Here is a 13,596-nt window from a genome sequence, read left to right on the forward strand (position 1 = left end):
GTAAGAGGGGCGCAGGAGACAGGAGTAGCTTAACGGAGTACGTAAGAGGGGCGCAGGAGACAGGGGTAGCTTAACGGAGTACGTAAGAGGGGCGCAGGAGACAGGGGTAGCTTAACGGAGTATGTAAGAGGGGCGCAGGAGACAGGGGTAGCTTAACGGAGTACATAAGAGGGGCGCAGGAGACAGGGGTAGCTTAACAGAGTATGTAAGAGGGGCGCAGGAGACAGGGGTAGCTTAACAGAGTATGTAAGAGGGGCGCAGGAGACAGGGGTAGCTTAACGGAGTACGTAAGAGGGGCGTAGGAGACAGGGGTAGCTTAACGGAATACGTAAGAGGGGTGCAGGAGACAGGGGTAGCTTAACGGAGTACGTAAGAGGGGCGCAGGAGACAGGGGTAGCTTAACGGAGTACGTAAGAGGGGCGCAGGAGACAGGGGTAGCTTAACGAAGTACGTAAGAGGGGCGCAGGAGACAGGGGTAGCTTAACGGAGTACCTAAGATTGGCGCAGGAGACATGGGTAGATTACCTGAGTACGTAAGAGGGGCGCAGGAGACAGGGGTAGCCCACTTTATTGGCAAAGGCAAAGGCATCTTCCTGAAACACACAGAATCCGAGGAAATGAGGGTTAAAGCATTGGTTCTAATTACAACTTATATTTATAGCATCAAATGCCTGTCTGCCTGACCCTAGGTCATTCTCTCTTTATTTCACTCAGTCTCTTTCTGTCACAATCTCTCTCTCCATTTCTCTCTCACTGCTCTTTGTTTTCTCCATCATAATACAACAGCTCCTGGTGGGATGAACAGAGACACAGATTGGTTCCTAGGGATACTGGGCTCTGTCGGCTCTAAGTCTAAAAACGACTCACCACTTAAAATACAAGTGAGCGCTAGAAAGAAGTAAGTAGATAATTAGGGAGAGAGAAGGTGTGAGAGAAAAAAACAAATATGGAATGTGTAGGAAGTGTCTCGGAGGAAGTCTAGTCCTCTGTTTTTCTTTCTCTCGCTCTGTCTCTTTCCTTCATTCTAATATCAGCATGTCTTCTCTAACTGTTGTTTCCTTCTACAGTACATCTAAGCCAAGACAGCCTATCCCCTTTCCACTCCTCTCCCTGTAGGTCCAGGAGAGACAGGAGCAGTACAACACTAAGGGAATGGAGAGTCAGACACATTTCAGCAAGTCAGTCGATCTATACGTCTCTGCACTTCTGACACTAAGGGGACAGTTTGTTTGTGTTGTGTGCATGTCTCACCAGTGAGCTGAGGGCCTTCCACGGGGCCTGGGCCACCCCCAGTTCATCCAGGATGGTGGAGAACACTGACCTCTCCTCGGCTCGGTCAATCTGCTGGGGGTTGGTTCCTAGGATCTTGACCCCGTTCAGGTGCAGAGGCATGGCCAGGTTATTGGGGATCTGACCCCCTACAGACACGATGCTGCCCGTACAGCCCTGGAAACTCACGGTAGAGAAGTAGGACTTCAGTCAGGTTACAACATTATTTATATCTATCTATAAATTAAATCTGCCATTTTTCTCATGTTTCTGGAATCACAGACTAAAATGTGTTTTATTTTTATAATAAAATAAGTGAAATAAGATGGTTGTGAATAGGCTACTGGGTGCTTGTTGAGATGTTTTGTATTTGCCTGATAAAAGGTTTCATACATTTCAATAAACCTTCATCGAAGAGAGCAAAGGACAGGAGGGATGGTGGTAATGTTATCTCCCTGAATCAACAACCAGTTAATCACCAGGCTGATCTCATATCCACTATAACTGGAGTACATTCCTCTGGAGGGAAAAGTCAACGGTACATCCCAAATGGCACCCTATTCCATATTTAGTGTAGTATTTAGTACACTACTTATGAACCGGGCCTATAGGGTTCTGGTCAAAAGTAGTGCCCTATATAGGGAATATGGTGTTATAACAGCCGCTCACTGAAACCAGGCTACAAGGCTTTGGTTTAACTAGCAGAGCCGAGAGCGTCATATTGATTCAAAAACAAATGTACTTTTTAATTACTCTGCCATTTTTAAAGTCACATGTCACCCCTCAACCATAACTTTCTCTTAACAAGTCTATATAACACAATGTCATTGTTAGAATCTGAACATCACAAACATCATTTGTGTTATAAGCGGTTTTAAGAGGTTATGTTTTCCCCCTGTCCCTCACCGCATGTCATTCACTGGCAGTCAGCCTGACGATGGCCCATCGAAACAACACCTAAACTACAGTCAGGTACAGAATTATTGGCACCCATGATAAAGATGGGCAAAAAAAGGCTGTATAAAATAAATTATACAAATACTGGGCTGTATTGCATGCAATTTGGGGGAGGGGGGGATTATATTATTTTATACTAATACAATTGCTCAGAGAAAGACATTTTGTTTAACAATTTTTTTTTAAGTGTCAAAATTATTTGCATCGCTGTTTTTAGTACTCAAGCACCATACCCTACCCAAGGATAACAACACGGAGCCTTTTCCTAAAACATTTTATGAGATTGGACAACAGATTGGGAGGGACCTCGATGTGTTCTCCAATGGGAGGGATCCATACAGAATCTTTCCAGGTCCTGGATATTCATAATCTGTACTTATGGATTGCCCTCTTCAATACAAACCACAGGTTTTCAATGGGGTTCAATTCCGGAAAATGTTGAGTTTGTGGTCAATAAACCATTTCTATGTGGATTTTGATATGTGCTTGGGGTTGTCGTCTTGCTGGAAGATCCACTTGTGGACAAGTGTCAGCCTCCAATCAGAGTAACCAAGTTCATGACTAAAATGTCAGATGAGATGAAAATAGCGCTCTATGGCCATGCATACCAGTGGTGGGTTTGGTGTTGTAAAACAGATGCATATGCAGAAAAGTACATCATACCTACTGTAAAATATGGTGGTGGATCTTTGATGTTATGAGGCTATTTTGCTTCCACTGGTCTCCAAATCAAATCTTATTTGTCACATGCGCCGAATACAACAGGTGTACCTTACAGTGAAATGCTTACTTACGAGCCCCTAACCAACAATGCAGTTTAAAAAAATTAAATAAGAATAATTCCGGACAAGAACAAGAAATAAAAGTAAACAAGTAATTAAAGAGCAGCAGCAAAAAAAAAACAATAGTGAGACTATATACAGGTACAGAGTCAATGTGCGGGGCACCGATTAGTTGAGGTAATATGTACATGTGGGTAGAGTTATTAAAGTGGCTATGCACAGATAATAACAGAGAGTAGCAGCAGCATAAAAGGCGGGGAGGGGGCAATGCAAATAGTCTGGGTAGTCATTTTATTAGGTGTTCAGGAGTCTTATGGCTTGGGGGTAAAAGCTGTTTAGAAGCCTCTTGGACCTAGACTTGGCGCTCTGGTACCGCTTGCCGCTCGGTAGTCTATGACTAGGGTGGCTGGAGTCTTTAGAAAATGTTTTAGGGTGGTTGGAGTCCATTTTTAGGGGCTTCCTCTGACACTGCCTGGTATAGAGGTCCTGGATGGCAGGGAGCCTGGCCCCAGTAATGTACTGGGCCGTTTACACTACCCCCTGTAGTGCCTTGCGGTCGGAGGCAGAGCCATTGCCATAGAAGGCAGTAATGCTCTCGATGGTCAGGATGCTCTCGATGGTGCAGCTGTAGAACCTTGAGAGGATCTGAGGACCCATGCCAAATCTTTTCAGTCTCCAAGGGGGAAAAGGTTTTGTCGTGCCCTCTTCACGACTGTCTTGGTGTACTTGGACCATGTTAGTTTGTTGGTGATGTGGACATCAAGGAACTTGAAGCTCTCAACCTGCTCCACTGCAGCCCCATCAATGAAAATGGGGGCGTGCTCGGCCCTCCTTTTCACTGCAGCCGACGTGAGTAAAACATTTAAACGTGTTAACCCTCGCAAGGCTGTAGGTCCAGACAGCATCCCCAGCCGCGTCCTCAGAGCATGCGCAGACCATCTGGCTGGTGTGTTTACGGACATATTCAATCAATCCTTATCCCAATCTGCTGTTCCCACATGCTTCAAGAGGGCCACCATTGTTCCTGTTCCCAAGAAAGCTAAGGTAACTGAGCTAAACGACTACCGCCCGTAGCACTCACTTCCGTCATCATGAAGTGCTTTGAGAGACAAGTCAAGGACCATATAACCTCCACCCTACCTGACACCCTAGACCCACTCCATTTTGCTTACCGCCCCAATAGGTCCACAGACGACGCAATCGCAACCACACTGCACACTGCCCTAACCCACCTGGACAAGAGGAATACCTATGTGAGAATGCTGTTCATCGACTACAGCTCAGCATTTAACACCATAGTACCCTCCAAACTCGTCTCGACCCCGCCCTGTGCAACTGGGTACTGGACTTCCTGACGGGCCGCCCCCTGGTGGTGAGGGTAGGTAATAACATGTCCACCCCGCTGATCCTCAACACTGGTGCCCCACAAGGGTGCGTTCCCTGTTCACACACGACTGCGTGGCCATGTATGCCTCCAACTCAATCGTCAAGTTTGCAGATGACACTACAGTGGTAGGCTTGATCACTAACAACGACCAGACGGCCTACAGGGAGGAGGTGAGGGCCCTCGGAGTGTGGTGTCAGGAAAATAACCTCGCACTCAACGTCAACAAAACAAAGGAGATGATCGTGGACTTTAGGAAACAGCAGAGGGAGCATTCCCCTATCCACATCGACGGGACAGTAGTGGAGAGGGTAGTAAGTCCCTCGAGTACACAAACTGAATTGGTCCACCCACACAGACAGCGTGGTGAAGAAGGCGCAACAGCGCCTCTTCAACCTCAGGAGGCTGAAGAAATTTGGCTTGTCACCAAAAGCACTCACAAACTTTTATAGATGCACAATGGGCTGTATCACCGCCTGGTACGGCAACTGCTCCGCCCACAACCGTAAGACTCTCCAGAGGGTAGTGAGGTCTGCACAACGCATCACCGGGGGCAAACTACCTGCCCTCCAGGACACCTACACCACCCGATGCCACAGGAAGGCCATAAAGATCATCAAGGACAATAACCACCCGAGCCACTGCCAGTTCACCCCATTATCATCCAGAAGGCGAGGTCAATACAGGTGCATCAAAGCAGGGACCGAGAGACTGAAAAACAGCTTCTATCTCAAGGCCATCAGACTGTTAAACAGCCACCACTAACATTGAGTGGCTGCTGCCAACATACTGACTCAACTCCAGCCACTTTAATAATGGAAAAATCTATGTTAAAAATGTATCACTAACCACTTTAAACAATGCCACTTAATATAATGTTTACATACCCTACATTACTCATCTCATATGTATATACTGTACTCGATACCATCTACTGCATCTTGCCTATGCCGTTCTGTACCATCACTCATTCATATATCTTTATGTACATATTCTTCATCCCTTTACACTTGTGTGTGTATAAGGTAGTAGTTGTGAAATTGTTAGGGTAGATTACCCGTTGGTTATTACTGCATTGTCGGAACTAGAAGCACAAGCATTTCGCTACACTCGCATTAACATCTGCTAACCATGTGACAAATAAAATTTGATTTGATATCGTCAAAAATAACATCCCGATATGCAACTATTGATTCCCCCCCCCATCACTAATGTGTGTGCGTGTATGTGTGCTTGTGCGCATCTGTGAGTCTCTGAACGTTCATGTGTGTGTGTTGACTTCTCACCTCTTGCTGTGTGATGTCCAGAATGCGTTCCAGAGTCAACTCTTCAAAGTACAGGCGGTCACATTCGTCAAAGTCCGTGCTGACAGTCTCAGGGTTGTGGTTTACCACCACTGTCCGCATGCCCATCTGACGCAGGGCTCGGATACTGGACACTGCACACCAGTCAAACTCCACACTGCTCCCTAGTGGACAGGAGGGATAACAAAAACGGAATTATTGTATTACTTTAACTCACAACTTTCAAATATTGATTTGATTTAATTTATTTTGGTTTGATACATGTAAGTTACGACAACAAACACACATGACAGAGGAGTTGGCGGATCGCAAACAGATCTGCTACCATAGAAAAGGTTCAAAAAAAGACCAAATAGAAATATGTCTGCTACCACCAGGCTAGAGTAAACCATTCATTAGTATGTTGAAAATACCATGATAATACATCTCACCAATGTGATAGGGACCACATCCCAGCACCATGACACCCTGGTCCTTGAACTCCAAGTCATGCTCCTGTTGAATGCACACAATGACACAGGTTAGAAAGATTGAAAAAGCATCTAACTAACTTTGACAAACACAATGCATGGGGAAAAAAAACATTAAGGACCACATACTCATATCTTCTCAAATAAAGGTATTGCTTATACTATTAAAAATTGCAGTGTGTTTACATCCCTCAGCCGTTTACCAAAAAAGTGGCGGGGTGTCCACTTTGTTGTTGTTTATACTGCAGATTATACTGCAGATTAAAACATTTTTCTAATTCAGGAGCTAACGTACGGACATTATGAATTCACATCGGTTAAGCAGGATAAGGACTCACCTGTCCATGGTAGGTACAGTACAGGTAGTTGGTCACAGCAGGGTACTCTGCAGCAAGGGTGTCAATCTGAACAGAAAATAAAAACTGATGTCTCCTACAATACAGAACCTACTCATTAGAATACTATGAACAAGGGCCTCCTGGGTGGCGCAGTGGTTAAGGGCGCTGTACTGCAGTGCCAACTGTGCCATCAGAGTCCCTGGGTTCGCGCCCAGGCTCTGTCGTAACCGGCCGCGACCGGGAGGTCCGTGGGGCGATGCACAATTGGCCTAGCGTCGCCCGGGTTAGGGGAGGGCTTGGTCGGTAGGGGTGTCCTTGTCTCATCGCGCACCAGCGACTCCTGTGGCGGGCTGGGCGCAGTGTGCGCTAACCAAGGTGCACCTTGCGCTAACCAAGGTGCACGGTGTTTCCTCCGACACATTGGTGCGGCTGGCTTCCGGGTTGGATGCGCGCTGTGTTAAGAAGCAGTGCGGCTTGGTTGGGTTGTGTATCGGAGGACGCATGACTTTCAACCTTCGTCTCTCCCGAGCCCGTACGGGAGTTGTAGCGATGAGGCAAGATTAGTAGCTACTACAACAATTGGATACCACGAAAATTGGGGAGAAAAAGGGGTAAAATTAAAAATATATATATATATATATGAACACGTGACAATGTGATGTTTCTGTGCACAATGCTTTTATTTAGTAGTCCTGGTCTGTCGCTTGTCACGTGTTCATGTCAGAGAGGTGCCACGTTGTTAGCCTGAAAGTTCATTTCAACTCCTGTGGGAAATACTCAACGCGTCCCAGAACGCGTCCCTATTCCCAATATAGTGGACTACTTTTAAGAAGTACACTATGTAGGGTAGTGAAAAGGGTGCCATTTGGGACGCACGACATGGACCAGGACCCAGGGGCGGCTGCTCACCTGTTTCACCCAGGGTTTAATGTTCTGACCCAGCCTCAACACTCTGGCCTCCCCCTCACTGGAGCCAAGGGCCTGGCCCACCTGGCGGTCTGAGAAGCCATCCTGTTTAGCCTTCAGCAGCAGGGTCTGGGGTAATGTTGCACTGAGGAGAGAAACCAAGATCTGAGCTTAAAGGTTAAATACATATACACACTGAATGTAGCACTTGGAAAACATGTGTGTTGGGCCCCTCCCTCTGCACCAGGTCAGTGATTGGAGCCGTTTAACCCTCTAGTCTAAGCCGGGGGAGGGTTCTACTTAGCTAACATATGAAATTGTTTTAAGATGGTCATACCATGGATCATTAAGCTTTTTGATTTAGAATTTTAGAATAAAAAACTAATAATAAACAATTATATTTTTGGCATTATGCCAATTAGCGCATTGAAATGCACTGAATAACAGATTCACTATGTGAAAAACAAAAAACAGATCTAAAGGAAGTTTGTATTGTTTTTGTTGCATTCGGGAAGATATTCAGACCCTTTGACTTATTCCACATTTTGTTACTTTACAACAGTTTTCTAAAATTGATCAAATTGTTCCCCCCCCATCAATCTACACACAAAACCCCATAATGACAAAGCAACAACAGGGTTTTTAATTTTTTTGGCAAATGTATAAAAAAATAATAAAACTGAAATATTTACATTTACGCTAGTATTCCGACCTTTTACTCAGCACTTTGTTGAAGCACCTTTGGCAGCGATTAAAGCCTTGAGTCTTCTTGGGTATGATGCTACAAGCTTGGGGAGTTTCTCCCATTCTTCTCTGCAGATCCTCTCAAGCTCTGTCAGGTTGGAATAGCTATTTTCAGGTCTATCCAGACATGTTAGATGGGGTCAAGTCCACTCAAGGACATTCAGAGACTTGTCCCGAAGCGACTCCTACATTGCCTTGGCTGTGTGCTTAGGGTCGTTGTTCTGTTGGAAGGTGAACCTTCACCCCAGTCTGAGGTACTGAGCGCTCTGGAGACGGTTTCTATCAAGGATCTATGTACTTTGCTCCATTTAAATTTCCCTCAATCCTGACTAGTCTACCAGTCCCTGCCACTGAAAAACATCCCCACAGCATGATGCTACCACCACCATGCTTCACCGTAGGGATGGTGCCAGGTTTCCTCCAGACGCGACTAGGGCTATTACGGTGACCGTATTACTGCCACACCGGCGGTCAAGAAGGCAGTCAAATTCCACGAGACCTTTTAGTCATGGTAACTAGGCTTCTCCAAGCTCTGATGCTGCTGCTGGTCATTAGTAGCCTACTAAACTTGCTAACTGCCTGGTACACAGCACTCTATTGTCCCTCTAATCACTCTGACATCCATGCAAATGTGATCGAAAACCTAATCAAACACTTCATGAGAGCCCATGAGCTCATGTTGCTCAACATTTCTATAGGCTATGCAATTGCAAATTGAGAAAACAAGAGTGATGGCCGCTATTAAAAGGAGGATCCATCAGATTTCTATTGGCTATTATATTTATTTCTCAACTTTCCTAATATTAAGCACATTATTTATCTTTACATCAGGAGTATAGCCAACCTGGCTGGCATGAAAATTAACCACAGGGAAAAGAGTCCTCCATTCGCTATTTAAGTGCATTGATCACATGTATTTTTTCCCGCTGCCCCTGTTTCCAGGGGTCTGAATACTTTCCAAATGCACTGTATGTCCAGAGAAAAAAAATCTAAAAAGGTAAAGAAAATAATAAGTGAATCACAAGATGTGCTTAAGAGTACACGATGAGAATAGCCCTGGTGGTATGGTGTGTGTTTCTTCTGTGTAGGATTGTGGGTGTGTGTATATAGGGACTATCTGCTGGTAGAGTACAGACAAGCACACACACACACACACACAGGCCATGGGTTATATGACTAAGGTAATTGACGTGCCTGCTCTGCTCTCCTCCCACACAGGGCCCAAAATCTCCTCTATCCCTCCATCGCTCCTCTCTAGCATCCCTCCGACCTGGGCAGAGCCATGGCAGGAGGGTCATACAAATATGGACGGACGATTGAGAGACAGACTGGAGAAGACGATTGGTGGAGAGAGAGAAAAGAAGAGGAGAGAGGTGCTAAGACACTTGAGGAGAGGAGGACAGAGACTGGAGGAGGAGAGGTGGACTGTCTGAGAGGAGGGAGTAGTATATTTCTACAGCAGGAGGGATAGAGTAGTGGGTGAGCTGCTAAGGGGCATCAAGAACACATCCCCATTGGACTGACAGTCTCAGTTTAACTGTGCCCTCATAGCATCACCTAGTGGTAGAAGTGTTAAATGCATCAAGTTTTTTTTCATAACAGTGAAATTTGTGAGTTTGTGTGTGTGCGCGCATGCATGCATGCGTGTATGTTTGCATGCATGAGTGTGCGCGTGCAACGATGCATATGTATGTTTGCGTGTGTGTGTGTGCATGCATGCGTGTGTTCCTACCTGTTGAACTGGCTCAGGTGCTGCTCCAACTCTGTGATGCGTCGTAGCTTGTGTAGGAACCACTTGTCTATGGCAGTGAGATGGTGGATGTGGTCTACAGTCACACCACTGTGAAGGGCCTAGAGAGAGTCAGTCAATACAATACGGTTTTACTCATATCACCTTACTTTCTGCTTTACTCTCAACACACACACACACACACACACACACACACACACAGAGAATCAAATCATTCTAAGCACTCATGATAATAACACAATTCAACCTGTTCTAACACCTGTGCTTTTAAATGTGCTACCAACTGCTGGTAAGAACAACCAGTCAATCAATTATGATGAGACAGTCAAGTCTCATGACTGACAAAGTAAGTTGCATGAATACCATGATGATAAAAACACAACCTATTGCAGAACATAAGAAAACATTCAGTTGAGTTGTGCGATGGAGTAATCAGGCATTGTTGAGTGGAGTCCTTCTCATACAGGGAATGATGCAGTGTAATTGTGAGCTGTGTCTGCTGCGGTGCCTTCGGAATATAAAGCAGGGTCCAATGAGGCGTGACGGGCCCAGCTCCAACACCCACACACACACACACGTTCCAGCACTGCTCTGTCTGTTACCTGGGCATGTGTGGGACGCAGTACAAGACAGAAGGACACACGCAGCACTAAGTGGTGCCTTTCAGCCATGTGTGATTCACATGGACAGGCTGTTTAATAGAAGACATAACCAGCTCACAATGAAATTAGGCACTGAGAGAAAAAAAATGCTGAAAACACACACACACACACACACACACACACACACACACACAAACTCTGCTGCCAGGCTAACCTTGAGTGTTATTGGCGTCTCATAGCGTGATACGATTGGGCCCATTACTTCTTAATACATCGTACAAGCATCAATCATTTCATCCTGCACTCAATGAAGGATTCCTCACTCTGTTCCTCTCCCACACATACACCAGGGTTCCAGACTGCCACCATTTGACTTGGCTGTAAAAGTTCCATTATTATTTTAATATTGTTTTTATTTATATTTTTATTCTTCAAGCTCTGTCATGTTGGTTGTTGATCACTGCTAGACAGCCATTTTCAAGTCGTACCATACATTTTCAAGCCAATTAAGTCAAAACTGTAACTAGGCCACTCAGGAACATTAAATGTCATCTTGATAAGCAACTCCAGTGTAGATTTGGCCTTGTGTTTTAGGTTATTGTCCTGCTGAAAGGTGAATCTGTCTCCCAGTGTCTGTTGGAAAGCAGACAACCAGGTTTTCCTCTAGGAAGTTCTTGCCTGTGCTGAACTCTATTCCCTTCATTCACAAGAAGCTCCCGCGCTGAGGTCTGTTCAACGCTGGTCCGACCAATCTGATTCCACACTCCAAGACTGCTTCCATCACGTGGACCGGGATATGTTTCGTATTGCGTCAGACAACAACATTGACGAATACGCTGATTCGGTGAGCGAGTTCATTAGAACGTGCGTTGAAGATGTTGTTCCCATAGCAACAATTAAAACATTCCCAAACCAGAAACCGTGGATTGATGGCAGCATTCGCATACTGCATTGTCGGAACTAGAAGCAGAAGCATTTCGCTACACTCGCATTAACATCTGCTAACCATGTGTATGTGACAAATAAAATTTGATTTGGATCCTAAAAAACTCTGTGGTCCTCGCCGATGTAAGCATACCCATAATATGATACAGACACCACCCTGCTTGAAAATACGAAGAGTGCTATTCTATTCAGTGATGTGTTGGATTTGCCCCAAAAATAACACTTTGTATTCAGGCCAGAAAGTGTATTTCTTTTTTACTTGAGTGCCTTATTGCAAACAGGATGCCTTATTCTGTACAAGCTTCCTTCTTTCACTCTGTCATTTAGGTTAGTATTGTAGAATAACTACGTTGTTGATCCATTGATCCATCCTGAGTTCTCCTATCACAACCAAGAAAACTGATTTAAAGTCAACACTGGCCTCATGCTGAATTCCCTGGGCGGTTTCCTTCCTCTCCGGCAACTGAGTTAGGAAGTACGCCTGTATCTTTGTAGTGACAAGGTGTGTTGATATACAATCCAAAGTGTAATTAATAACTTCACCATGCACAAAGGGATCATCAATGTCTGATTATTTTTTTAACCCATCTACCAATAGGTGCCTTTATTTGTGAGGCATTGGAAAACCTTCCCTGGTCTTTGTGGTTGAATCTGTGTTTGAAATTCACTGCCCGACTGAGGGACCTTACAAAGATTAGGTAGTCATAAAAATCATGTTAAACACTATTATTACACAGAGTGAGTCCATGCAAGTAATTATGTGACTTGTTAAGCAAATATTTACTCCTGAACTTATTTAGGCTTGCCATAACAGAGGGAGTGAATACTTATTGACATTTCACCTTTTCAAAAATGTCTAAAAACATAATTCCACTTTGACATTAGGGTGTATTGTGTTTAGGCCAGTGACACAAAATCTCAATTGAATCATCTTTTAATTCAGGCTGCAACACAACAAAATGTGGAAAAGGTCAAGGGGTGTGACTACATTCTGAAGGCACTGTATGTGGTGTCTCTACCTTGGCCAGGGAGAAAACCCGTGTGCTGGAGGGTACAGCCAGCTCCTGGTGTAGGTCCTGCTGAGCAGGCCAAGGCTTGTTGAGGGGCAGGCGGGGCATGAACCCGTCCACAGAGGGGTGGCACATTCTCAGAGCCTTCTGCATGCTCTCCTCAAACGTACGCCCAACCGCCATCACCTGAGAGGACAGGGGGGAGAGAGAGACGTTAAAACTAGAAGATAAAGTGACAGACAGGTTTCATTTAGAGTCATCTCTATCACTCACCTACATCTATTAATGGAAGGTAAACTGAACAGAAGTAAGTCAAGATTAAGTAGGCTATCCCTGAATCCCAAATCAACCCCTAGCTCCTACCCCCTAAGCACTACATGTAGATATGAGAGGATAAAATAAGTGTGAAAGCAGCATGGTAATATCCCCCTTGAAGCGGAGCGTGTGTGTGTCCCGTACCTCTCCAACACTCTTCATGGAGCTGCCTATTTCTCGGGACATGCCCTGGAATCGGTCAAGGTCCCAGCGAGGGATCTTAGTGACAATGTAATCCAGGCTTGGTTCGAAACAGGCTGTGGTTTTCTCTGACACCGTGTTCTTGATCTCCGGCAGAGGGATGCCCAAAGCCAGCTTGGCTGCAACAAACGCCAGGGGGTACCTTGAGGGAGCATGGGGAGTGGGTTAGGAGAGAGTTGAGATACTGTTGTACTGCGATACTGCACTTAAGACAGACCCTATGGGTCCTGGTCAAAAGTAGAGCACTGTGAAATGAATATTTGATGGATTACCTTTTGTTTCGGGGGGGGGGGGGTCAGCATTAATATTGTAGCTAGATTGTGGCTTCCATCAATGTAATTGTCTGCATCATTTCCAATCCCCCATATATATTTTTGTAACTATATATATTATTTTAAACATATATTTGACTTTATTTTCCACTAACCCTACCCTAATTGGGGTAAACGATTGATATATTTTCCTTCTTTATTATAAATGTCTATTTTTGACACATTAATTCTGAATGGTTACAGGGTTGAAACAGAAACAACATTTTAGGCATTAAAACTTCATAACATCAACTATTCTCACAGCTTGCTAAAGCATTTTCAACTGTCGTAGCAGTGGTCTAAACAGT

The 13,596-nt window shown here is 44.9% G+C and overlaps 1 protein-coding gene across 1 annotated transcript in view; it reads right to left on the reverse strand.

Moving 5' to 3' along the window:
* The window catches only part of cps1 (carbamoyl-phosphate synthase 1, mitochondrial), an 85,158-nt gene that overhangs the window by 36,488 nt on the left and 35,074 nt on the right, over positions 1-13,596 (reverse strand). Inside the window, 9 exon segments of the mRNA NM_001124709.1 lie at positions 526-593; positions 1,252-1,446; positions 5,679-5,860; positions 6,128-6,191; positions 6,505-6,570; positions 7,414-7,555; positions 9,887-10,005; positions 12,471-12,647; positions 12,921-13,119. Of these exon segments, the coding sequence (NP_001118181.1) occupies positions 526-593; positions 1,252-1,446; positions 5,679-5,860; positions 6,128-6,191; positions 6,505-6,570; positions 7,414-7,555; positions 9,887-10,005; positions 12,471-12,647; positions 12,921-13,119 (1,212 nt within the window).

This window comes from Oncorhynchus mykiss, chromosome 3, assembly GCF_057628025.1.
Source record: "Oncorhynchus mykiss isolate SJ-2025 chromosome 3, ASM5762802v1, whole genome shotgun sequence".
NCBI lineage: Eukaryota > Metazoa > Chordata > Actinopteri > Salmoniformes > Salmonidae > Oncorhynchus > Oncorhynchus mykiss.